The sequence below is a fragment of the Rhipicephalus microplus genome, chromosome 3 (genome assembly GCF_043290135.1).
Source record: "Rhipicephalus microplus isolate Deutch F79 chromosome 3, USDA_Rmic, whole genome shotgun sequence".
Taxonomy (NCBI): domain Eukaryota; kingdom Metazoa; phylum Arthropoda; class Arachnida; order Ixodida; family Ixodidae; genus Rhipicephalus; species Rhipicephalus microplus.
The window spans coordinates 171,363,620-171,390,924 of NC_134702.1; the positions used below are offsets into that span (position 1 = coordinate 171,363,620).

A 27,305-nucleotide genomic window follows, 5' to 3' on the forward strand; every position below is an offset into this window, starting at 1 on the left:
GATTTGTCAAAACGAGTCTGTTTAGTGAGTACCGCTAAGGTGAGGGTGCATGCTTTGTGGTAAAATTTTTCATCTCAGCAGCGCCTTGCACTTTTTGTGTTGCACTTCCTGATCAAGTTGATTGATATGTGGGGTTTAACGTCCCAAAACCACCATAAGGTTATGAGAGATGCCGTAGTGGAGGGCTCCGGAAATTTTGACCACCTGGGGTTCTTTAACGTGCACCCAAATCTGAGCACACGGGCCTACAACATTTCCGCCTCCACCGGAAATGCAGCCGCTGCAGCCGGGATTCGATCCCGCGACCTGCGGGTCAGCAGCCGAGTACCTTAGCCACTAGACCACCGCGGCGGGGCGTTCTGATCAAGTCATTTTGACACAAGTGGAAATTGCACAAAGCTTAGCTTGCTCACGGAGTGCCCATGGCATAACTGCTCATGCCGTTTACATTACAGAAGTTGGCCTAGTGCTGACAGCAATGTACACCTACACTTTTTTGCTACCAAGAAGGGTCAGAAGACCGAACAAGACAACAGCCCAACCAGGTTGAATTTTTATTTACAGAAAACTTATAGCACATTCACATCGTACAGGTGATGGGTCAATGATTAATTTTGGACAGGGATGTTGTTTACCTGTCCATAAAGGGAATCATGCAGGCCCAACCCCGTTTGGGCTGTGCCGTGGTGTTTTCGAGAATAATATGCAATGCAGTGGACATGAGAAAATATAAATTCTTTTGTGTGTGTGTGTGTGTTTGTATGTGTCCCATGAGGCTGTTTCGTTGACCAAAGGATGCATTACAGCACACAGAAGAAAAAAGCAGCTCTGCAGTGTGAATGCACGTGTGCTCAATCAGGTGGTCTTTCATAGAAATAAATATATTGCAGTGCACAGGAAGAGGGACGTTCTCCTGTGTGAATGCAGATGTACCTAATGCGTTTTCATGCCACAAAAGAAGATGTATTGCAGTGAACACCGAGAAATAAATCCTCTCCAGTGTGCAAGCAAATGTGTGTCACAATGTTTTTTTTTTCACTCAGTACGTATGGAGGAGAGATAGAAAAAGGGATGCCACCAAGTGCGCATGCGAATGCATCTTACAAGGTTTGTTTTCTTCACAAAGCATATATCTCTGTGGACACAACAGAAGCAACGCTGTCTTGTGTGAGTACGAGTGTGTTGAACGAGGGGGCCTTTAACTGAAAAGGGTGCATTGAAGAGTACACAGCAAAAGGGACATTCTTCTGTGTGAATGTGCACAATGAGGTTGTATTTCAGAGAAAAGGATGCACAGCAGTGGACACAAGAGAAAGGTCTCTTCTCTGTGCGAGTGCTCATGTGCTTATTTAGGTGGCTTTTTTGCTCGAAAGATGCCTCACAGTGGACACACGAGAACGGTCGCTCTCCTGTGTGAGTGTGCATGTGCTTACTTAGGTGGCTTTTCTGCGCGAAAGATGCCTTACAGTGGACGCAAGAGAAGGGTCGCTCTCCTGTGTGAGTGTGCATGTGCTTACTTAGATGGCTTTTCTGCACGAAAGATGCCTTACAGTGGACGCAAGAGAAGGGTCGCTCTCCTGTGAAAGTGTGCATGTGCTTATTTAGGTAGCTTTTCTGCACGAAAGAGGCCTTAAAGTGGACACAAGAAAAGGGTCGCTCTCCTGTGTGAGTGCGCATGTGCTTATTCAGGTGGCTTTTCTGCTCACAAGATGCCTTACAGTGAACAAAAGAGAAGCGCTGCTTTACTGTGTGAGTGTGCACGTGGGTATTTAGGTGGATTTTCTGCACAAAAGATGCCTCACAGTGGACTCAAGAAAAAGGTCAATCTCCTGTGTGAGTGCGCATGTGGTTATCTAGGTGGATTTTCTGCACAAAAGATGCCTTACAGTGAACACAAGAGAAGGGTCGCTCTCCAGTGTGAGTGTGCATGTGCTTATTTAGGTGGCTTTTCTGCGTGAAAGATGCTTTACAGTGGAAACAAGAGAAGGGTTGCTCTTCTGTGTAAGTGCTCGTGTGCTTATTAAGGTGGCTTTCCCTCACGAAAGATGCCTTTTAGTGAACACAAAAGATGCTCTCCTGTATGAGTGTGCATATGATTATTTAGGTGGATTTTCTGTATGAAAGATGCCTTACAGTGGACACAAGAGAAGGGTCGCTCTCCTGTGTGAGTGCGAATGTGCTTATTTAGGTGGATTTTCTGCACAAAAGATGCCTCACAGTGGACACAAGAAAAGGGTCGCTCTCCTGTGTGAGTGCGCATGTGGTTATCTAGGTGGATTTTCTGTACAAAAGATGCCTTACAGTGAACACAAGAGAAGGGTCGCTCTCCAGTGTGAGTGTGCATGTGCTTATTTAGGTGGTTTTTCTGCACGAAAGATGCCTTACAGTGGACACAGGAGAAGGGTCGCTCTCCTGTGTGAGTGCGCATGTGCCTATTTAGGCGGCTTTTCTGCATGAAAGATGCCTTACAGTGGACACAAGAGAAGGGTCGCTGTCCTGTGTGAGTGCGCATGTGGTTATTTAGGTGGCTTTTCTGTGCGAAAGATGCCTTACAGTGGACACAAGAAAACTGTCGCTCTCCTGTGTGAGTGCGCATGTGCCTATTTAGGTGGCTTTTCTGCACGAAAGATGCCTTACAGTGGACACAAGAGAAGGGTCCCTGTTCTGTGTGAGTGCGAATGTGGTTATTTAGGTGGCTTTTCTGTGCGAAAGATGCCTTACAGTGAACACAAGAGAAGGGTCGCTCTCCTGTGTGAGTGCGCATGTGCCTATTTAGGTGGCTTTTCTGCACGAAAGATGCCTTACAGTGGGCACAAGAGAAGGGTCGCTCTCCAGTGTGAATGCGCATGTGCTTATTCAGGTGGATTTTCTGCACGAAAGATGCCTTACAGTGGACACAAGAAAAGGGTCGTTCTCCTGTGTGAGTGCGCATATGCACGATAAAGTGGCATTTTTTCGTAAAGGATGCCTTGCAGTGCGTACAGGAGAAGGGATGCTCTCCTGTATGAGTACGCATATGCTCAATAAAGTGGCCTTTCAGCAAAAAGATTGCACTGCAGGGGGCACAGGAGAAAGGCTGCTCTTTTGTGTGGGTGTGCACATGAGTCGCCAGCTTGGACTTATGAATGAATGCAGCTGGACAAAAGTGGCACTGGAAAGGAGGCTCGCCCATGTGTTTCTGAAGGTGCTTGCTCATGGTTGACTTGTCCAGGGTCACATAGGTGCACTGCTGGCAGAAATGATGTCGGCCTCGTACAGACGACAGTGAATAAAGCTGTTCCAAGGACCCACAGGATAAGGGGCCTGCAAAAGCAATCAACAGCACACCAAGTAGATGGAAATTATGTGTGATACACTACAGGGGTATAGACAGATATTTTTTTTCAGATTGGGAAGAGGGGAAGGCGCCTTCTTGATTATAGGAGGGCACCTTTTTGAATTGGTCATGTTTCGCTCTTTATGCCATGGCGAGAAAAATTAAGGGGGGGGGGCACACAGGTCTGGTGTGCCACCCCCTGGCTATGGCCCTGATACCCTACAAAGAACTGGAGTATGGCAGCAATACCCAATGGTTGCTACGTATATGTAAGAAAAGTAGATGATCATCTTTTCTCTCATGAACCAAAGGTACTGTGTCTGCAACAGGACACAGACACAGCAAGTGTTAGAAACACTACTATTTCACTGCAGATACATACAATGGCCAACAAATACGAACAGCAGGAGCCCGAAAAATATAATACGATTTAGCTGTCATTCCGTTGCTGTGTCAAAGACATTGAAAGTGTCTAAATGTGGACAAATAAAAACTAGTCTATTAAGCTACTTGCTGTACTTCTGTTTACAAAGAAGTACTCGGAAAACACTGCACAACTAAATAACCACTTTATATTACAGCACATAAATCCTAGTACAAAAAAAAAGAAAAAGTGATACAGAGAAGTGGGACCTTCTTTCTTTGTTCTGTCTGTTTGTGCAGCCAATGTTATTGTAATAAGTGACATGGGGCAAAATAGAAAAGCAAACAAAGAATTACATTTACAAATGTTACAATTACATCATGGTTGTGAATAATAGGAATTACAGACAAGTGCAAGGTTCGATGAAAACTTGTCTGGTTGCCAAAACTCATGGCAGGAAATAGTAAACACCAAAAAATCGTTGAAATGAGAACAAAAATGATGTTTTGCCTTATTATAAGGGCATTCTTCACAAATATTATTCGTGAAAAAGTTCCCCGATTTAGGCCAAACTAACAGTTCTGTTTTTGTTCTTTGCTAACAAGGCCCCTAATAAAGCATGTTCTTTTTATGTTAGTAAGAGCTCTCTAAGTTGAAGCCTAGCTGAGAGTATTATTGAAGGATAAAGACGTTTGCTTCAGAAACAGCACACAAACAGTTCATCAAGAATGAAAGCGAAAGAAACCAGTCTTTATAAAAAATACACATTTCACAAAAAGGCCGCTGCCTGTAGTGAAGCACTTCTATTAACCCCAACAAGAAAGTTCAAAGCGTTAAACAAAATTTAGTTCGCATACGGGTGAGCGGTGGAGTACGGAAAAATATCAGTTCAGTCTCATCAACTTGCAGAGGCTTGATGGGACACAAGCACCTAGTTGACGCGAGTTAGTCGCTTGCGGCGAAGCAACACTGGCGACTGGAGACGCGTCAATAAACCAGGGAGGCAGCTGGGAGCAGTTTGGATCCATATCCCAACGACTATTGCTTGCCTGTCGGTAGGAAAGTTCGCAAGCCCTGTGCTGGAGTTCAGGACGGGAGGGCTACGGTCTTCTTGAGCTGGAATGCAGCGATCGGAGGCCCTGGCCGGTTGAAGTCCTCTTGGCTCGAGTCTGAAACCCGATGCGCATCTTCAGCGCCAAGTTCGGTGACAACCTTCCGCTCGGCACGTCCTTTTTGAGCTCCCCCAGCTCTTCTGTGGCTCAGAATCTTGCTTGAACACCGGCCCACTTGTTCCGTACTGATTGGATGCGTCAAAACTTTGTGGTCGCTGCCCATTGGTTCTTTTTAGTCTTGTATTATGTTCACGTTACCCCACGCATCATCGTGCTTCATCTACGCAGCTCCTCGCGTGTACTCTGTCATCTCTTCCTTTTTTTTCTCAGACGAGCACTTTTCAAAAGTGGCACTTCAAAAGTGCACCACACTCATCACACCCCCATAGCAGGGCTGAAATGTCATTTCTGTTTTTGTTTCACCATCGTCGTCTACGCAGCACCACGCATGCGCTCTGTCATCTCTTCCTTTTTGTGACACACACTTAGGTGCTTACTGTTAGCACCGTAGAATCAATTACAACTGTAGTGGAGCATACGCACTTCCGTATGCGCCTCCCAAAGAGAACGAAAAACACCGTGCTCTGATTGGACGAGAACCTGGGCCGCCTTCGCCAAACTTGTGGTACGGCCATTTTTCGTTGCGACACCGTTGCCACTTCTCTGCTTCAATAAACGTCATCACATTTGGTCGAGGCTGCTGAGATCCCCAAGCAGACCTGGAGCTCCGCTCTCGCAAGTTGCCCGAGAGACCACGGCGAAACATTACGGACGCAGTTGCCAACCAGCCCATCCCAGCCCAGCCAGCACCATCGGCGGTCCCGTCTACCTGCCCCGGCGCTACTCGCCAACGAGACCCACCAATCTTCAGCGGCAGTGGTGAGCAAGACGTCGAAGACTAGCTCTCCTTGTACAAACGCGTAAGCGCCAGCAACAAGTGGGACAACGACTCTAAGCTCGCCTACGTTATCTTCTACTTGGCAGACGTAGCTAGGCTTTGGTTTACCAACCGCGAAACCGCCATCGCCAGCAGGTCCTCCTTTAAGACCCTCGTGACTGAAGCGTTCAGCCAACCAGAGGTCTGCAAGCTCCGCGCTGACCAGCGCCTGCACCACCGAGCCCAGCAGCCTGGCGAGAAGTTTACTAGTTACATACAGGACGTGCTCGACCTCTGCAGGCGTGTGAATCCATCTATGCTTGAAGAAGAGAAAATTAGGCAGATTCTCAAGGGCATCGAGGATGGCGCAATCCAGATGCTGCTAGCGAAAAGCCCGACCACGGTGGCAATCCTCGTAAGCTTCGGCCAGAGCTTTGATGAATTGCGTCGTCAGCGTTCGATCGCCCGACAGAGTGTGCCACCGCCGGATTCGATCTCGGCCGTCGCACTCGCAAATGCCAACGTTCGCCAAGAAAGTCTGTCCAACCAGATCGAGGACTTCATCAGGGAGGAAGTCGCCCGACAGCTCTCCCTGCTGCCGCATGGCGACGCGCCCACCGCATGGCGACGCGCCCACCGCAAGCCTGCCTTTGACACTGCAGCAGGCCATACGTACTGAAATTTGCGATGTCCTCCCTACAGTGCAGGCTCCTTAACCATGCACTTCAGTAGCACCTAATCTTTCAGCTGTCCGCTATGCACCACCTGCACCACCTTCACCTCTCAGCTACACAGCTGAGGTCCCGCGGCCCCCACCGCATCCAGTCGCTTTATCGGCTCCACCTCCTCCGGCCTCGCCTACAGTTTACAGGCCCCCACCTCGCTTTTTCCGTCTACCTAATGAGTGGCGCACCCAAGACAATCGTCCTATCTGCTTCCCCTGTGGCATCGCTGGTCACATTGCACGCTTCTGCCGCCGTCGCCCCACACCTGCAAACGCATACTTCAGAACTATTACCTACGCGCCGCAGCAGGCCACCACGTCTGCATATGAACAGAGGCACTCCGACTCGGATCGCCACCCATCGACTGCTCGTTTCCCATCACCTCGTCGCCGATCGCCATCGCCTATGCGTCGTCGACCACCTCCTGAGGAGGGAAACTAATCAGTGCAGTTCCGGAGGCAAGAACTGCAACTTGTGCGCAATTCCCAAGGCCTCCGTTTTCGCCGCAAAATGTTGTTGATGTCATTTTTGAGGGAGTCGCCACATTAGCGTTAATTGATACAGGGCCGCCGTTTCTGTGATGAACGCAAAATTTTGTCGAAAACTGAAGAAAGTGACCACATCTCTCTGTGGAATGGTGCTGTCCACGGCTAGCGTGCAACGCATTCATCCCTCGTCTGTGAGTACGGCGCGCGTCGTCATCCAAGACGTTTTGTACGTCGTACAGTTCTTTGTTCTGCCATCTTGCTCTCATGACTTTATCCTCGGTTGGGATTTCTTATCACGTCATGAAGCTATCATCGATTGTTCCCGTGCCGAAGTGTCTCTTGTGCCAACATGTGAATTTTTAGCACCCGACCGGTTTCCTCGGCTCTGCAAACTCACCACTGACGACGACATCACCTTGCCTCCGAAAGCTTCGGTCCCTATAAGCCTTTCATGTGTGGCGCAACCTGACGCCATCTCCGGTTTTTACTGAACGCAAGGGCATCATTCTCCCATTTGCCGTTCTTACAATTGCGTCTGGTTTAACCGTAATGCAGGTTACCAACCACTGCAACTACCCCATTGGCTTACTTCGTGATGAAACGTTGGGATATGTGCAACCTGTCAACCATATCGATGATATTATTCTTCCCGACGAAATGCCATGTCACAATGCCGCAATCACTCATGCGTCTGAGCCATCAAGTTCGTCAGCCTTCGACAATGCCATTGACGCAGACCTTCCCCTCTCGCATATCCGCCAACTTATTGCTCTCCTTAACAAGTTTCATTCTTCTTTCGACTTTCAAGAACCTGCTTTGGGCCGCACCACGACTATCACTCATACTATTGACACCGGCTTACATTCGCCTCTGCGACAGCGTCCTTATTGCGTTTCCGCCGAAGAGCGCCGCGTCATTACGGAGCAAGTAGATGACATGCTTAAACGTGGAGTCATACAGCCTTCTCAAAGCGCTTGGTCATCACCTGTGGTTCTGGTAAAGAAAAAAGATGGAACCATTCGATTTTGCGTGGACCATCGCCTCTTTAACAAGATTACGAAGAAAGATGTCTACCCGCTACCACGAATAGACGATGCTCTTGACTGTTTACAAGGCGCCAAGTACTTTACATCCTTGGATCTGCGTTCTGGGTATTGACAGGTGCCAATGGCTAAATGTGATCACCCTAAAACAGCCTTTATAACGCCAAATGGCCTATATGAGTTCAAAGTCATGCCATTTGGGCTCTGCAACGCACCTGCCACATTTGAGCGCATGATTGATACCATCTTGCGTGCCCTTAAGTGGAAAACTTGCTTGTGTTACCTGGACGACATCGTAGTCTTTTCATCTGATTTCCCGACACATCTTGTTCGCCTCCACGAGATTCTGACGTGTCTAACTTCTGCAGGCCTACAACTTAACTTCAAGAAGTGCCACTTCGCAGCACGAAAACTAACCATCTTGGGACATGTCATCACAAAAGACGGTGTTCTTCCGGATCCCGATAAGCTTCGAGCTGTCGCTGACTTCCCGTTGCCCACATCACTGAAAGCCCTAAGAAGTTTCGTCGGTCTCTGCTCCTACTTTCGTCGCTTCGTGCGCAACTTCGCGTCTATCATCGCACCTCTCACGAGTCTGCTTTCCAACAGCAAAGGATTATCTGCATAGTCACCTGCATGTGACGACGCATTTCGCCAGCTGCGCCGCCTGCTGACCTCACCACCTATTCTTCGTCACTACGACCCCGCTGCTGCCACAAAAATTCACACCAATGCAAGTGGCATCGGTCTTGGTGCAGTTTTGGCATAACGGAAAGGCATCCAAGCCGAATACGTAGTTGCCTATGCAAGTCGCGCTCTCAAGAAGGCTGAATTGAATTACTCCGTGACAGAGAAGGAGTGTTTGGCCATGATCTGGGCCTTGACGAAGTTTCGCCCATACGTTTACGATCGTCCTTTCGACATGGACACAGACCACCACGCTCTATGTTGGCTGTCCCCATTGAAAGACCCGTTCGGACGCCTGGGACGTTGGGCACTTCGATATCAAGAATACGACATGCGTGTCGTATATCGTTCCGGTCGCAAGCATGCGGATGCCGATGCACTTTTGCGATCGCCATTAACCCCAGATGTGGCTTTTCTGTCACGCCTTTTTACCCCATTGTCACCAATAGACACCACTGACATGCTTTCGGAGCAGCGTAAAGATCCATACCTTGCATTGTTACTCGACTACCTTACCGATCCGTCTGCTGTCTCTTCCACGAGAGCGCTACGCCGACGAGCAGCCCACTTTTCCGTGCGAGACAGCATTCTGTACCGCCGCAACTACATGCCTGGTGGTCGGAAGTGGCTCCTTGCTGTCCCAACTCATATGCGCTCTGACATCTGCATGAATTTCTATGCAGACCCCCAAAGTGCTCACGCAGGTGTCCTGAAAACCTACGAAAGGCTGCGCCAACGATATTACTGGCGAGGAATGTATCGCTTTGTGCAGAAATACGTTCAGTCTTGCACCACTTGCCAACAAAACAAGGCACCTCCGCGGCACCTTACTGGCATGTTACAGGCGCTCCCATGCCTGGCTCGCCCATTCGACCGCGTGGGTATCGATCTCTATGGCCCCCTCCCATATAGTCGCTCTGGAAACCGGTAGATTATTGTCGGCGTAGATCATTTGACACGCTACGCTGAGACTGCAGCTCTACCGGCAGCGACGGCCCACAAAGTTGCACTCTTCATTCTGCGCAGCTTCATTCTCCGCCACGGGGCTCCACGGGAATTACTCAGTGATAGGGGTCGAGTGTTCCTGTCGGAGGTCATCCAAGCTGTTCTCCCTGAATGCAACATCATCCACCGGAAATCTACCGCATACCATCCACAGACGAATGGTCTCACTGAACGGTTCAACCGCACACTTGGCGACATGCTGAGGATGTACACCTCCTCCGACCACCCTAACTGGGACGCTGTATTACCTTTTGTTACCTTCGCTTACAACACCGCGACGCAAGCGACTACCGGTTTTTCCCCGTTCTTTCTGTTGTACAGCCGCGAACCATCCCACCCACTCGACACTATACTCCCGTACCGCTCTAATGCATCGGAGTGCTCCCCACTTTCGGAAGTCGCCAGATACGCTGAAGACTGCCGTCAGTTGGCTCGGTCTATGACAAGTGAGGCTCAAGGTCTACAAAAAACCCGACATGACGACGTGCATCACATAGCGCCTACGTTTCGTACTGGCTCCCTTGTGTGGCTTTGGGTGCCCCCGCACGTTCCTGGCCTTTCTTCTAAACTTCTGGCCCGGTACCATGGTCCATAACGTGTCACTGACGCAACCTCGCCAGTGAATTACATCATCAAGCCTCTAACACAATCGCCAGATTTGCGCCGTCGAGGACGCGAGACCGTACACGTCGACCGTCTCAAGCCCTACTACGACTCCCTCATTGTGCGTATTCCCTCAGTCGCCAGGATGGCTACTCTTCACCCCGGGGGTATTGTAGTGGAGCATACGCACTAGCGCGTATGCGCCTTCCAAAGAAAACGAAAAACCCCGTGCTCTGATTGCACGAGAACCTGGGCCGCCCTTGCCAGACTTGTCGTACGGCCATTTTTCGTTGCGACATCGTTGCCACTTCTCTGCTTCAATAAACGTCACCACACAACAAACACATCAATGTTAGTAGCAGAAGGAAGTGTGTACATTACTGCCACAGTTGATGCATTTTCCTCTACTGTCTCTATTTAGCTTCACTGAAAGGATAATCATACCAGGGAACACAAAATCGCTTATGAAACATTTTTTTGCATCTTGCAGTATCTAATCAAAGTGTCACTGCTGGACAATGCAGCAACCTATCGACAAAACTGTGTTCTTTAATGAGAACAGATGTGTCAAAAGAAAAGGATCGATTATTAAATGCCTAGACTGAACCAGTATATTGTAACACAAGCAATTTTTCCTTAAATTCACGATTCAAACACGTACACTACAATCAAATCAATTATTCTCAAAGTCAATAGTGTATTAAGGACTAACCTTGGGAAAAGTGACTGGTCAACTTTGTAAACTTTAATGCTACCACTCTCGAGTAGCAGTCTAGATATGATCACATTGCCATCACAAGCCAGAGTTCATAATGGATTTCGCTGCAACTCATGGTACCAATTAATAAATAAGCTTTAAAAGGAATCTATGCCAATTCGCATGTGGCAATATACCAAGCCTACAATTTTCGGCTGTGGATTGAGTACTATGAGTAATTATTAATTGTTGGCTATGTCCATAGCTTGGCGAAAATTGTCGAGCTCACTCAGACTCACCAATGAAAGATATTTTAAGCTTGGGGCTCAATAGGACTCAAATTCGCCAAAGGTATCCCTAGCTGGAGTCACTTGGACTGAAACTAGCCAAAATATTGCTCACCTGGACTCACTAAGACTCAGACTCGTGGCTTGATCTCAGTGTGATTGAGTCTGAGTCAGTTGACTCATGAGTCGATTCGCCGAGCTATGGGTATGTCGTAAAGCCACGGTATGATTATTTAAGATGTCGTGGTGAATGGCTTCAGTTATTTATATCACCTGGAGTTCTTTCTATTGCACCTGAATCTTAGCACATGAGACAGAAGTTTTTTTTTGCCTAAATTGATAATGCGGACACCACAGCCGGAGTTTGATACTGGGATCTACAGATTAGCAGCCTCACACCATTATCACTAGACCACTGTGGCACGTAGGAGGAATGTAGGCATTTGTAACAGCCAGATTTAAATCTTGGTTGGGCTGCAGCTTTATACCTTGAGTCTCAATGTCCGCAAGCCAGGCAAATCTTGCCAGCTCACTTTTGACAATTACAAAGCCGCATTTCGCTGCAATTTATCAATAACCAACGACAACTTAAACATCGATAGTAAAGTAGCTGAAACTATTTATACAGAAAAAATATGTTTTCTAAGATGATTGCTTACATTATGAGAGCTTGATAATCGTAATAATTTTGAGCATGTGGCCTAAGTGAACTCCTCATGCAAACTTGCAACTTGCAAGCAGCCAGCTGACAATTTCCAGGGGACTCTAGACATTGAGATCTCTTTTGTTTTTGGTAGCCACCTTCTGCTCTCTATAATCGATTTTAACCAACTGAAATTATTTACATTTTCCAGTATTTTTGTTGTCTTAAATTAGAGAAATTTATCTAGTGAAAGCAAATAAAAATGCTAAATATATAAATTTGGAAAAAAGATGCATGTTTTGACTCGTATCTTTCCTTATATTACGTATTCCACAGTGTATAGCTCGTGCTACTTTCGTGACATTTTGTAGTTCATTTGAATGCTCGCTTAAGTGCGGACACTAGAAACAGAATTGGCCGATTTGGCACTTCGTGAAGTTGCCGCTTAGATTCATTGCTGTGATAGTGCTGTCCTTCAACACCACTGTGCTTACTCTGCGGGTGGGACCTCTCCTACAGTTAAATTTTAGTTGCTTTTGGAGAGGAGCTTCCGCAGTCATGGAATACCTGGCATACACACATCCTTTTTCTTTTCGTTTCCAGTTCAAAAAAACAATAAATAAAATACAAATATTGATTAGCAACATCAAAAATCAAAATATGAATTGAACTACACCTGGTACCACTGAAATACAAAAAAAAAAGTTAGAATTGTGCTCTGTAACTAAGCCACAGTATGCTGAAATTTTCAAAGCCTGAATTTTATGTCTCAATATGCATACAGTCTAACCCAACTCGTCTTGCGCAGCATGACAACTTCATTCTGCCCAAAATATGAACTAATTATGGCAAACAGGCAGTTCATTTTGCGGCCAAATCATTATGGAATATATCGCCATTTTTAATAAAAATTAAAAAAACGCATACCTTTTGCCATGAATTGAAGAAGTTTTTGTTATGCAACACTGACTCTTCTGCTTAACCAGTTTCTCCCTCGCTATGTCATTCTCTTTTCAGTCTCTTGCTTTTTTTTCCCTTTTCATGTCATGCTATCCATACAGATATAGATAAATATATTTTACAGTTTATATTTCGAATTGCATATAGTTGATAAGAGCATCGTCATTTAATTGTATCTGTATTTCATTTTTTTAACCTTGTATTCTCTTACTTTCGCACTGTTGCTGCCAATCAAATACATACGTATACATTTCATGGGAGGTCCCATTTCAATGTATACTACAGAACCTACTTCTGTATATTCTTTTTTGTACATCTTATTATGAAATAACAAAACTTGATTTGATTTGAGTGATATGGCAAAACAGGTTTTGCTGTGCTCACACTTTGTATTTGAGAAAATTGTCAGTAATGTTCAAGATATGCTCTCTCTACAGACGTATGTGGTCTTTTTAGTTTGAGTATGAATGCATTTTGTGCAGCTGCTTCAATTCGTAATCACTTTATCTCTGACCAAAAGCAAATGACTAGATGGTTTTTTGTGAACTTCATCATTTTCTTATTGTCATTGATTTTTGTCCTATTTCCAGGTTGTCGCCTGATAATCTGTAGACATATTGTGGCACGGGGGTAGAGTGCAACTACTTGATTTCATATCACTTTTGTAGTTGCAAGAAGGCACATTCAATTCTCCTCTCACAAGGCTATCCCACTGTGATTATATAAGGTTCCAGTGAGCTCACTAGTGATCACAAATTCATCTATGCCTTCAAGCTACGTTTACCAAAACTGATCTTTATTTGTGTATGTGTAGAAGACTCTGTGCACAATTGGCGCAGAAGCCAAGCTCCGGATCCAGCTGCACACAGTCGTACTGCGCACGTTCGACTTCTTCATAATGCGATTAATCGCAGGTGCAATTGATTAGTCGAATAAGGCAACAGGCTAGGTCAACAAACAATTTTCCTAGGTACACTAGTAGTAACAAATAATGCAGAAACATTGCTAAGAGGGAAAATCAGATCCATGTAGAAAACAAAAATTACAGCTTATAACTGTGGTCAATTGACGGCTCACGGATCTTGAGGGTGATGATGGTGACTACAGGCCGGTTGCACACTAGACTCTGTTACGATGTTTTCCACATAGTAGCTATAACAGGAGGGCAAATGACATATTAAAAGTTGTTTGAGAATCATCTGATAAATGAAAAATATTTACATTGCTTAAATTAGCCAATTGTTTGAGGCTAATCATGGTATGCTACCGTAACCTTTCGGCATCTCAAAACTCATCCTACCCTTTTCTTCGTATCATTCAAAGTTCCTGAAAAATTAAATTGCTTACTTAACCTTAAAATCAGCTGTAACCAAGTCTTGTGCCCACTAATCTTGTATCTGTGCTATGAAGCATAGCTTCACAGCGCAGACAAATGGGCTGGGAAGTGCTGGGCGCCCTATACATGCGCTATCAAAGTGTACAGAAACGCTAATCAAAGTCGTGAAAAATCGGGACACTATCAAGACAGAAAAGTTGAGACAAGAAAACTACGAATCGTTAGCAAGACTATCATATGTAGATAAACTGTCGCATAGTTTGAGCTAAGTTAATGAAGGGTATGGGATGAAATCAGTCCTCTAGGCTCCTGAAAAACTAGCTATGATTCGTCCAATGGTTCAGTAAAAAATGAAGCAAAATGACAAAGAAAGAAGTTATCTTCCTTCTTTGTCATTCTCTCTCTGTCAGGCTTGATTGGTTCAACCGGGCCCCGCTAGATGGCACGACCTGTCCAGTTTAACCACGCGAAAATTGAATTTTTTAACCCCTCGCACCATTTTTCTTAGTAACGTTCGGCGGTTCTTTTTTCCATGAATCAAACAGAAACGAACAAGCAGCAGTTTATTATGCTTCTTAATGCACAGAAGGTTCTTTATTCAGTGCAGCTAGATCAATTATTAGTGATGAATTGTAGGGGGTTCGTCTGACATCATTGGGATCATTTTGAGGATATCCTACTGCGGCACATGTATTCTTGTGCATTTACCTTAATTTCTCGATAAGTAAGATACTGCTGTTGATAATATTGTCAGTTTAGACATTGTCATACATTGAACCCTCACTCAGATGTAAATTGTTACTAGAGTTTAGTGTCCTTTTAATGCATATCAGGGGTAGAACAGGGTAAATGAGTTTGAGAGCAGTACTGAAAGCGGCCAAAAGTACCTTTCGTAGCAGGCTTTGAGCGCACAAAAAAACATTTCGGACCAGGCTTGGAGCAGCTAGAAAGGCCTTTTCAAGTAAGGTTAGAGCAGTCAAAAGATTCAGATCAGATGTAGCCCAGTTTCACGGCACTTGTTAAGCAACATTTTTCAACCATTAAGTCAAATTATGCATGGCCTTATTATTGCGATAGCAATTATATGGGCACCTTTTGACAGTTTTTGCTGTGGCCATTGAAGTCATGTCGCGCATAAAGTCCAAACGAATAACACCCACGCATTGTATGTTCAACCTGAGGGTAAGCAGGGGCAACGAAAGCTGCTGATGCAGAGATCAAACGAGCTGGCCCAACTCCGTTGCCCAGAGAGCGCATGTGATAACTACCCCCAATCGAAAGGCCTGTCATCGAAGCAGAGAAAAAACACACCGCCTGTCTTGAATGAGCATGAAAAAACACGAGGATAGGGAGGGGAGGTGTTGCTCAAGCAGCAGCTGTAGACTTAGCCAATAAGGGCGCGATCGCTGGAACACACACTAGCTCGGCAGGCATGACCTCTATTGCAGTTAGATTGCATACAAGTCTGAGTAGATATAGTCGTTCGGCACATCACGTCCTCTGTCTTAGTGAAAGAGTGTGAGGGTTGCAAAAATTACTGCTCAAGCAGCGATCAAATGCCCCGGCTATGTCCATAATGTGATAACACATGAACGGGCGCCAGACAAGGGTGAATTGCTAGTGCATCAACAGTAAACTTTGATTAAACAGGCGAAGTTGCATGCTGTCTCAAAAAAAATAAATGGACAGCTCAAAACTTTCTAACCACTATACTTGCTGCGCTCTCATCAATTACTTTGCACTGAAACGAACATATTTCTTTACGTCAACAATCTGCAGAATGGAGCCTGGTTGGATCATAGAGCTGTGAACTGCTAACCTTACTTCGCGTAACATACCTACTTGTTGCCACAGCATTCACTCTTTAGCCCTTGCGGTGGAACCCAGACAATATATTTAAGTTATGGCAAATACGGAGACATACCTGAACAATAACCTTGAGGTTCTGTTTGCGTAGCGTGGGTTGACAGAATCTTGTTTTCATTGGCTTGTGTTCCTTCATGGCGGGTTTGTAGTCGCACTTGAATCGATTTATTTGCAACATGGTTCGGTTCACATGCTGGCTTTGGCGATGCTTCTACACCCTGTGCCAAATCACAAGACAGACTCGGTGCTCCCTCAGGCTCTGCTGTGATGTCATCCTGAAATAAATGGCATTCAGTTGTAGCGAGGAAAAATGCCAGAGGTTACCACTGAGAAAAGAAATGAATGTTCTCTCACAAGATCTGTTTCGCTATAATGAGTTTGTCTTGGTATGTGCCCGATGGTTACATCTCCAGAGAGCAACTGTTTTAAGAATCTGAAATGCTATTAGGTGCTTTCTTCAAGATAGGCTACCAAGGTTGTACCCAGAATTTTTTTTGGGGGGAAGGGGAAGAGAAAGGCACCCCCACAATATGGTCATTTTCTGCTTTCTATGCCATTGTGAAAAAAAAAAATTGGGGGGGATGGGGTAGGGGGGGGGGGGATGGACGGACCGCAAGTGCTACCCCCTGGCTACACCCCTGCAGGCTGCCAAAATGTTCATCAGCTTGCTACAGTGAAATCTCAGCTTGTCCGAGTGCATAGCAAAACTTATGCCGTGAGGTAAAGTTTATTTACTTCGGTCAAACTGGCCGATATTCAACAACCACTCATAACATACCCTCTCAATAAAAAATGAAACGGGTTCATACTGGCCCTTAAAATCTATTTATTCGGATGCATACAGAGTGACGGAAATTTTACTAGGGGGTTGAGTGTACTGAGAATTTTTTCGGATTCATCTTAAAACACGGTACCCTATATTTTATGAGTCCAGCTCAGAGCAAGGTGATAGTCACGCATTGATAAACGACTGCTCTCGAAGCAGCACAAGAGGCTTCGATTGGTTTGTTAATTGAGCCACAGGTGCTATTGGCTCTTCCTGTTTCTTCAATGCAGGCACTGTAGGCAACAGAAAAACTCGCACCAGGGTGTTCCGGAAACGGTGAACCAAGGGTTAGCTCCTCCAACTGCGCTAATCAAAGTCGTCATGGCTTCTCTCATTGATGAAATGGCATCCAACATCAGCACACTGACTACGCCTCCTAGTGAGGTGCAGCTGTTGTGGCGAATGGCTGGGGTAGGTTTGCCGGGAACCTCTGTGCCATGGGACTGCAGGGCACAGCAGTAACATCAATGTCGTGTCGCATCAAATCATCTTTTGTAGTCGAAAGAGAGCTACAGGATCGCAGAGGAGAGCCGAACGTAGCTATGAAACTGATGCTCCATTCCAGCGAGAACCAGTGCTGTAAGGCTTCATACTTATGACATGCCTCGTCACCCTGAAGGTGGCTGATGGCTTCAAGTCATTTATAACATCAAAAGTGTTGTAACCCACTGTACTTTGCAAGGTGCCACCGAAATATTCCTGAAGTGGGTATGTGCCACAGGAATTGGGCAAGACCCAGTACTTTGTACAGTAGATAAGAGTGTCAAACAAAAATTAACATGTAAACATGAGCCTTTCCCCCCCCCCCCCCCCATTTGCTGCGAAAGATAAACTGACAAAATTTTTGAAGGTTAGCGCCCTAGATTGTGCATAGATCCAATTCAAAATGGTGTCGGAAAGCCACACATGCTCGAAATGAACTGCTTTGTTGCATCCACATTAATATGTTGTCATTATTCATCTGACATTCGCCCTCATTGGCGAAAAGAAACAGATGAGGAAGGAGCGCTTGCTCTGCCATTAGCAAGTATTTTAAAATCTTTCAAAAAAAGGAGAGGGGTGGCTGCTCAGAATTTCATAGTACTTAAAATTGGACATTTTAATATTTGATGTACATAATTTGATAGACGTAGTAATGCACATAATTTTGCCATGACACCAACGCATCTATAATGTTGCTTGGTTACGTAACTGACATGTCTCAAACCATATGCTCATGAAAGTATAGATCTGATGTTTTGATGCTATATACAACTCGAATAACTGACTAGTAACCATAAATATTATCGAGAGTCATTTCCCATCCATATAATTTTGGTAGGAAAAGCACTGCTTTTGTCTTAGTGGTATTATTTGTAAAGAATAAAGCTCACTCCATGGGTACTCAATATATTTGTTCTCTGACGATACTGTAAATAAACAAATGAAATAGTTTTTACAGGTAACCTCCTTTCACTTATATGCAAATGCTGCCTACAGCTTTCCAGGTAGAAGTTCAATAGTGAAATTGGTACACCTCTCATTGCATAACGGTCCAGTTTCTCTGGTTGCGTAGCATGGCACTAAAGGCAAATAACTTACATCAGAGTGAAAGATAAGTGTTTGCAAATGTCTAAAACACCCTTATTATCAACAGCATTGCTCTCTTTATCGAGAAATTAAGGTAAATGTGTGACACTATACGTGCCCCGAGTGGGACATTTTGAAACAATTCCAATGACGTCAAAGTGCCAGACTACAATTAACCAGTTGCAATAAAAAAAAACAATCTACTGTGCATCACAATACCCAATGAGATGTTGCCTGTTTGCTTATCCCTTTATGGTCTGACCGGCACAAGTGTTCGGATGAACAAAGGCGCTTAAAGAAGAGCACGTGCTTCAGTTTCCGTTTTATAACTGTGGGCCACTAGTATCGATGTTTCGGAGAATATATCTGTTTCCGTAGTTCATAAATTTCTTCACTAGAGGGCAAGCAATCACACTGAAAATGGCGTCCACTTGCGTCGGTGGTGGCTCCCTCCCACTACTAAGTCAACGGTCTTGCATGTTATAAATTTTATTTCCGTAGCATATACATATGAAAGCAATAAGAAAACTTGGAAAAATATGTACCGCTGAAAATATCGGTCCTTCTTGCCGCACCCGCTGCGTACTCCCAGATGAAAAATTTATACCCACGTTTGTGCAGGCAAGGCTTTTGTCCTCGTGAAATGCATGCGGAGTAGCGCAAGCTGACACATTTGTGTGCTGCGGTACCTGTGCCAACTCTTGTTTCATTGCAAATTGCCTTCTTGGCATTTTATTGGCATTTAATTGATTGGTGTTTACTGATGCTTAAAGTACGCCACGTAAAGTGGTGTTGCATAGATAGTGATCACCGCTTATGCCAAAAAATATTATTTCGTGAATTTGTGTGCGAACCTGCATATTATTTGAAAGCAGCAGATTTTTTATTGCTGATTGCATAGATTTAGAGTTGTGCCACTTGTTTTCTAGGGACTACGATTCACAGTGCACGTTAGAATTGCTAAAGTTAGCAAACTTTAACACACAAGAATTTCCCGCCAGAGCATGAAGATTACACGAAAAAATGCTTATACACTTTGAAGTTTCAAGTTTATTATTATTATCAAAGTAACGACACATAAAATGAACAAAACGTTTTACAGACTAGGGTCCCATAGTCAAAAGACTGTCAGAATTTCTTTTGTCAGAATTAGGTAGCTACAACAAAGACAACAAATTTACAGAGATTCACGTTCGCGGTTTGAGCCAAGTGAGTGATGGAAATTGCAGTGAGGAGGAGGGATTTTTGGGCAGTCTGCCTTCAAGCCAACTCGGTCAGGTGGCCATCCCCTGCCAGTTAAAGTAAAGGAACTGCTGTTTGGATGAATGAACATTTAGCTACAGAGCTGCTTGGAGTCCCTAATGAGCCGATGCTCTTTTTGATGCCAGTAATCATTTTCCACATTTTCCAGACTAATTATTGCAATTATTTTGTGAAGCGCTGGTGACAAATCGACTGTGGGCCTGAAGTCCAAAAAAAAAAAAAAAAAACTCTGCAAGAAAGTCGGCAAATGATCAAGCAGGTTGGCTGTATCAGATCAGTGGCTTCACTGGCTTCATCAGATCACCAAAGCAGGAAGCAACAGAAAGCTGCGAAAAAAATGTTCAACAAGATCAATCTATAGAGAGGTCTCCGGTAGTGAAAAAAAGAAATTAGCTGTCACATACAAGTGACTTTAGTGACGTCACCACTGGTCATCAACGCACAGCTTGAAATCGGCACAACACTGCAGGTTTCCAGGTCGCATTTGTGCGCAAGGATAGGTTGTTGAAAGTGCAAGTGCCACAATCTCCCTCTGAGTAGCAAACAATTCTGTAAAGTATGGCACGCGCAGAGCTGAAGATGTATTTTTTTTTTCTATTAACCGTTCAGAATGTACTCCTCGCTGAAGCCGATCAAAGGAACAAAAGCCCGGCTCACGCACATGTGCGGGATCAATTTATCAGCCGAATACTTCAATTTTTTCAGCTTACTACTTCCCACCAAAAAAGTCATGCATTCTCTTTTTGATGTGAGTGCGTTGCAGCGATGTTTTTACGAATTATTGCCTCTTTAATCCCTTTATCCTTTCAAAAATGCTCGGCAAATACAATTGTGTATAGGACTATGGATGCACAAAGTGTCACAAGATGACGACATCACAGTAACCCTGCGTTCCTGCAAGCTTTTGCATTTGTCAGCTTTCACGCAGTAAAGGTGGGAAACATCAGGCAAGGCAACTGCTACATTAAAAGGCCTGCTTTCAGTCGGGTGATTTGCACTAACGTCGTGTAGACCATTAAACATGACATGCTTTAAATGTAAGCATTTTCTGGGCATGAAAGTACCACTATGACCACTCCTGGATCGCTATTTCCGCAATCATTGTTGACTTAATATTTGCCCTTAGTGTCTCTTTCAGCGATTGAACGCTTCTGAAAACTACACATGCACCTATGATCAGCTGCTGTTTACGAAATGCATGCACAATTATGTTCTTTTTAATTAACAAAGAGAGTTCAGTGGACCTTCCTATGTGAGATCCCATATTGCCATTTATTCATCAGATCGAATTTATTTGCAAAATTCTAAATTCTAGCATGGAATAACTTTTCCAACCCTTTAGAGAACACTGGCAATGTAGAAACAAGACGATAATTGCCGACAGCATTCTTCTCCTCACCCTAAAAAATGAGAATAACATTTGACAATTGCATTTTTTGTAGAAATGTTCCCGCAGAAAAATCCAAGATAATTATGGGCAAGAGGGCGTGTAGTCAAGCCTGCCATGTATTTTATCAGTCTTTGCAAGTAAGTAATATCCTGAGCCGAGCTATCTTTAAACAAAGCAAAGACAGTTTGTACATCACATAAAGTAGAGATAAGAACTGAGTGGTGAGACCTGGTAGTTAGACGAGAAAGTCGATAAACGCTTAAGCCAAGCTGCCATGCTAAGAACTCTGATTACATTATGTTAATCTAATGACAGCTACATCAGTAGAAGAAAGATTTAAGGCATCAATTATTTTCTGTCATATAATTTTAGCTTTAAAGATATAGACAATAAGAAAACAATTAAGCGACCATACTTCCTTATTACAAAGAAACGTTGTAGTTTAATGCCTGTGTTATTTGAACGTATTCCAGCCTTCAGGGTTATGTGTGCTTAATTTTTAAATAACCTATCTTCTTAATTGATTTGAGGCAATGACTCATGATACAAGGGTTGTGAGGTCGTTTGGATGTGTTTATTTCAATGATGGGAGAAGATTCAGGACATATTTTTGATAATAAGTAAATAAAGGTGTCATATGTATCATCAGACGCTATACGAAGCCTATGCACTTGATTGCAGTTAAAATATTTTAATCCAGCACAAAAACATTCAAGTGTAGTAAGTGTGTTGTATTATATAGAAAGATCAACGTTGGCATGTGACGCAACAGTTCTACTACAGTATCACTCGTAGCAAAGTTATATAGACGGCTTCGGTGTTTGTAAACAAACTAGTTTGCGCCGAACGTCCTACCCCAGCAGACTTCTGCTTCGCCACTTCCGGTAATGCTTATTCAATGGTCCCGGCGTTTTTTCGTGGTGTGTTCGAGTTTGCTGCTGTATTATTTCTGGCGAATTCTATAGAATGTATTTGGTGCAACGTCAAGCGGCCACTTGAAGGGGCTCGATGTAGTGCATGGCAGGTGCAGGTGCGGCCACTGCTGCAGGTAACACGGCTCGCGTGGCCGACGGGCGCCACACAAAATATCTGCCGTGGTGTTCCAATGAGCGCAGCCTCCTCCTCCGTGTTACTTCTGGCAGTGGCCGCCCCTTCAGGGGAAGCTTGTCAGCGAACTTAATTGGGCCAGTTGGTTTTGCATGTCGACGTGGATCCGCTCTGAAGACGCGGACAGAGAATTGACAGCGCACACCCGTTTTTTCCCTTTCCGCGTCTTCAAAGCGCACCCATATCGTTGACATGCAGGAGAAGAGTTGCCTGATCTATAGTGAAGTTGTTCAATTCAGCTTTTCGGCTAGAACTGAAAAGCTTCCTCCTGTCAAACCCCGAACATATTTGTGTTTTCGTGTAAGCACAAAACCTCTAGATAAAAGGCTTATTTTTGCGCCTGTGTCATGCCGGGCACTCTCAAGATCATCGGCGTTCGGAATTTCTCGCGATCCAGAGTGTTCGCGTGACTGAGAAAATATAAAGTGTGCTATTGGTTATGTGATGACATCCAATGGGGTTTGGTCACGTGAACTATTATAGTTTACTCACGAGTAAGCTATTCATGAATCAAACTTTCAAGCTGAACCCACCTAAGCCATGTTCACACCGAAAGCTAAATGAGCTAGAATGCAGGGATATTAACTAGCAGCAGAAATACAGGCGATGAGTCATTTGCTCGTGCAGATGAGTGCCCACTCGCCAGCGTCGCTTTCAAAAAACAAAAACAAAAAACAAATGCAACGACAACGAAACGTGGATACCACGACGGACACAGTGCGGCAATTCATGTGGAGCATGGCTACTTTGTGCCCCATGTTTCAAACAGTACGCATCGTTATTATCGTTCAAACTATACGAGAAACACCTTTGCAATGCATTTTCAGTGTTCGCTTTCACCTTTCGTTACCCATTGCACGCGTCAGTACACGTATCTGCCATGAGTGGGAGACGACAGTGACTGATGTGTTCCCTGGAAGCGGGACCTTCGACTAATCTAAAGTCTGAGTATCGTCCCTGTGCCATTAGTGTATCTAGTGTACTTAGTGTGCGCTAAGCTTTACATTGGCTTTAAAGAAGTGGGAAGAACAAGCCTACCCGCTCTTAACGGGAATTCAGTTTTCTCTCGTGATCAAAACAGAACATTTTGAATAGCAAATAAAATTAGTTAAGGCTTGCAGACTACATCCTGGCTTGATAAAGCTGTGCCCGAGTTGCAAGCGGTTCATCGGAATAATTTTATCCGCATAAAATAGCAGAACACATGCAGCCACGGCCAACAACAAAGATTAGATTGCGCAAGAACAAGCTAAACTGAATGTTTCCTGGGGTGGTTTTTTGGTAAACGCACAATGTTGCCAGAGACCGACGCGAAACAGTCTTTAAGAGGTTTACTACGGTGCTTGTGAGCACGGTAACGTCTGCTGGCGTATTAATGTAATTATTAAAACATTGCGAAACTAATAAAGTATGAAATTTATGTGACACTGGCAGATTGGACATATATATACTGCAGTCTCCGTTCAAAATAAGTTCGACTATTTGAATTCGCAAAGGCAAGTAATGCTTCAAAATGTTCTATGAATGACGGCATATTTCCGTCTGGTGGGCTATAGATTAAAGACATGCTTTTCAAACTTCACAGCAGGACGTTAAACATGAGAAGAAGTAAAGTAAGTTTACTGTATATTGGAAATTTCTGATTGACCAATCTCCATATCTAGCACCCTCGTCATAAACCTGAAGCACAAGGCATCATCACGCTAAATCTTTAACACATTTCTGCGAACGTAACGCTTGTAAATATATTGATATTTCTCACGCATGCTCTCAGAGTGGAACGAAACGATTTAAACCTCTTCTTAGTACCTTTTCATTTCTTGTTCTACACTAAAATAACATTGTGGCAAAACTTCAGTTATATACTTACTGCATTGCTGTTTTGCTTCAAATTGCAAAAATAATTCTCTTATTTGTATTCATTTGTGGTAATTATTTTTTCTACAGTAATCACACATATAATTATTAATCTGTAGTTTATTTTCCATTCTTTATGCCTGTCTTTCACAGTAACTCTTACAGGACCACTTCCTTGTGGCATCGATCGTATGTGATCTTCGGCTTTCTGTAAGCTGCCGAGTTAAAACTTTCACATGCTCTTTGCATGTATTACCATTTAGCATCTAATTTTATAACTAAACTTTCAGTTTTGTCATAGTCTGGCATTTTTCTAGAAGGAAAAATGGCAAACTATGACAAATAAAATACATGAAAGAGAGAGAGATTTGTCGGTAACAGTGATGGCAAACGCAGTGCACCATGGCTATGTGCCCATGTCACGTTGCACAGCGAAACCGATGTGAACAGCACGATTTCGCCACTCTGATGGCTTATCTTTAGCATAAGTAAGCCTCCCGCAGATTATTTTGAAAGCTCGAATTTGATTTTAAAGAGCAATCAGGACGAGAACTGACCTGGGACACCAGCCAGTACATTTAGATGAGTGTAGCTTCACATTCAGCTTTCTTGTGAATAGCCAAAGAGGCTAAGCTCACATTGCTTTATTTCTGTTTGATTTTGTCCCAACGAAATTTTAGACAATCGCTCATCTATCAGCTTCACAACCAAGCCCGCCCCTGCTTCTCCACCTCACCCACTTCCATTTGTGAGGCACCCGATCGACAAGTGAGAAAAAAAGTGACTGGCACAAGAACACTGTGAGGAGTAGAAGAAAACCACGCGGAAAATAAATGTTGTTTGCAGAACATGTAAAGTACTGTACATTCATATTTTGCTACTGCACAAAACTGGACAGTCTGGCATGGTGTTGAAGTACCAAAACAAGAGCATGATGTAACCTGACATTATTGTAAAGAACGAAGGCAGAAGTAACCACTAGTTTTAGAGTTGTTCAATTAGACAAGTTGCCAAACTCTCTGTAGGCTCTATGTATCGAAATACAGACACGCCATTGGCCCACATGTAAGAAATGTACAGATTGTTGTGTCACCTGTTCATCAGCACACCAGCCATCAGACATTATTGTGTTTTGCATTGTGGCTCCAGGATAACGCGACAGTCAGCTAGTTCCCTCAAAATAAGGTCTACTGTGTGTTTTGGAACGCCGTTTTGTGACTGGTAAGATTGAATAACTCTGACCAGTTCTGATCAGAAGAAATTTACTGGAACGCTTAAAACATCAGAGGCTCCAAATTGGCAGATGGAGGCAAAAGCACATGTTGCGACTTCAAAACAAAAGTACTCTGCCATGTTTTGAAGAAACTTGGGAACAATATGAAAATTTCAAGCAAGGAGTGTTGTAAACCCAGGCACGACTCGTGTTTTACTGCACTTGGCCATTTCCATTTGCATTGGAAGGAAACGTTGAGCAGAAACTTGGCGACACCCTTCGTCCTGGCTGTAAATGAAAACTACAGCTCCATTCATGTATGTATTCAAAAAAAGCAGTACTCCCTTTTCTGAAAGCAGATCAATGCCCACCTCCAGGAGAAGAGAACTGGAAGAGAACAATGTTTAGTGTACTATACAAGTCTTTGGCTGATTAACAACTCTCACTCACTCTAGAGTAACAAGCATTGTTAAAAGAAAACACCAGTCTGAGGTTGTAGAGTTTCAGCACACTGCTTCGGGGATGGCTAGAATGCCCACAATCTTTTTGTGGAAAGTGCCCACACACTGCCTTTAGCGGCGTCCTGATTGGCTAGTTGCATAATAAAAACACCTTAACAGCTGCTCTTGGTATATGCACAAGGCAGTACTGGTGAACTTTTCATACATGCCAACTTATCATGAGCCTGACAACGCCCACTGCAGGCAAGGCCTCTAAACCCGGTCCTATGCTATGTTATACCCGCAAATTCCTTAATCTCATCTGGCCACCTAGCTTTCCGTTACCCTCTGTGTTTGCTTTCATTCCGAATTTAGTCAGTTGCGCTTACTGACCAGCGGATATTCTGCCAATACATTACGTGCACTGCCCGTGTCGATTCCTTCTTTTAGATTTCAATTACGATGTCCTTCACACGCATTAGCTGTCCGACCCACCCTTCTCTCTTACGATATCTCAAGGTTGCACCTATCGTTTTCCCTTACGTTGCTCGTTGCGTCGTCCTCTCATTGTAAGCCTCCACGTTTCTGCTCAGTAGTGAAGTACCGGTAAGATGTAGCTGCAGCTGCTCCTCGGCAAACGTGTTCCTTCACAACTTCCAGCGTCTCGCTACCGAGATGGTTGCGCATTATTTATTGGATATATCCCTCCGCGTTCTTTGTCCAGTTCAGTAATCATGAGTTGATGGGGGCGGAAATGTTGTAGGCCCGTGTGCTCAGATTTGGGTGCACGTTAAAGAACCCCAGGTGGTCTAAATTTCCGGAGCCCTCCACTACGGCGTCTCTCATAATCATATAGTGGTTTTGGGACGTTAAACCCCACATATCAATAAATCAGTAATCATGAGTTGTAATTCGAAGTTTACCATAAGGTACCCTTCAGTACCTCATTCCCGATCTCGGGTCCCGAAAACTTTCTATAAGCACGTCGTGAATAGCATTGGGGAGACCATGTTTTCTTGCCTTACACGTACCGTTCTTTATTGGGATTGCATCGTTTTTCTGTAATGTCAACACATGCCACATAGTAAGCTCAGATATTCGAAATCTTACCTCATCTCTCGAGCTCTTCGAGAATGCTGTCCCCGGTGCATTCTGTTCACCAACGAACAGCGATGACACCACGCCAGGCTTTAGAAGAGCAGATTTTAACGGAGTTCCCATTACGCACACAAATAACACTGATTGAAATTGCTATCACTAAATTGTATCGAGCAAACCAACAGCGGTGTTCAAATGTTTCAAGTATACTGTCTCTAACCGAAGGGATCCGCAGAGTAGCTCGTGTTTTCTCATGAGGGAAGTTGTGATGCGGTACATCGTTCCGATTGTAGATTCTTTGTCAGCCGTACACGGCGATGGGCGAGCTTTTCCGTCCTGTAGCAGCTCTTGGAAGCGTAAGCCATAAACGCAGGCTGGCCAAGTCAATTATCCAGGATGAGAATAATAACTATCGCGGAAAACAGTTAAGAAAATCGGCACACGAACGACTGGTACGCAGCGTCTTCACGGCGGTTCAGCACACACACTACGCGTATCATGGGTGCCGCCATCTTAACTACAAAAAAAAAAAA

The 27,305-nt window shown here is 44.4% G+C and overlaps 1 protein-coding gene across 3 annotated transcripts; it reads right to left on the bottom strand.

The window, feature by feature from the left end:
• Positions 1-539: 539 nt before the first annotated feature.
• LOC119185950 (uncharacterized) lies at positions 540-27,304 on the bottom strand. Of its 3 annotated transcripts, XM_075890532.1 has the most exons (4): positions 26,785-27,301; positions 25,606-25,621; positions 16,068-16,284; positions 540-3,303 (listed from the first exon to the last, which is right to left on the bottom strand). In XM_075890532.1, exons 1-4 carry the CDS (start codon positions 26,823-26,825, stop codon positions 2,021-2,023), a joined length of 1,557 nt encoding a protein of 518 aa, XP_075746647.1. In that variant the 5' UTR covers positions 26,826-27,301; the 3' UTR covers positions 540-2,020. The 3 variants fall into 3 exon arrangements, with proteins under 3 accessions (XP_075746647.1, XP_075746646.1, XP_075746648.1); XM_075890531.1 differs by lacking the exon at positions 25,606-25,621; XM_075890533.1 differs by lacking the exons at positions 540-3,303; positions 16,068-16,284 and adding an exon at positions 16,598-17,278 and having other exon boundaries at positions 26,785-27,304.
• Position 27,305: the final 1 nt, after the last annotated feature.

Bases quoted from the DNA above. Each gene is read 5' to 3' on its own strand.
- LOC119185950 (XM_075890531.1), bottom strand. From the start codon at position 26,895: ATGGGAACTCCGTTAAAATCTGCTCTTCTAAAGCCTGGCGTGGTGTCA. The intron at 16,285-26,784 runs GTAAGATTTCGA...CATTTATTTCAG, and splicing joins CGAAGAGCTCGAGAGATGAG to GATGACATCACAGCAGAGCC. The intron at 3,304-16,067 runs GTATGTCTCCGT...TTGCTTTTGCAG, and splicing joins ACCTCAAGGTTATTGTTCAG to GCCCCTTATCCTGTGGGTCC.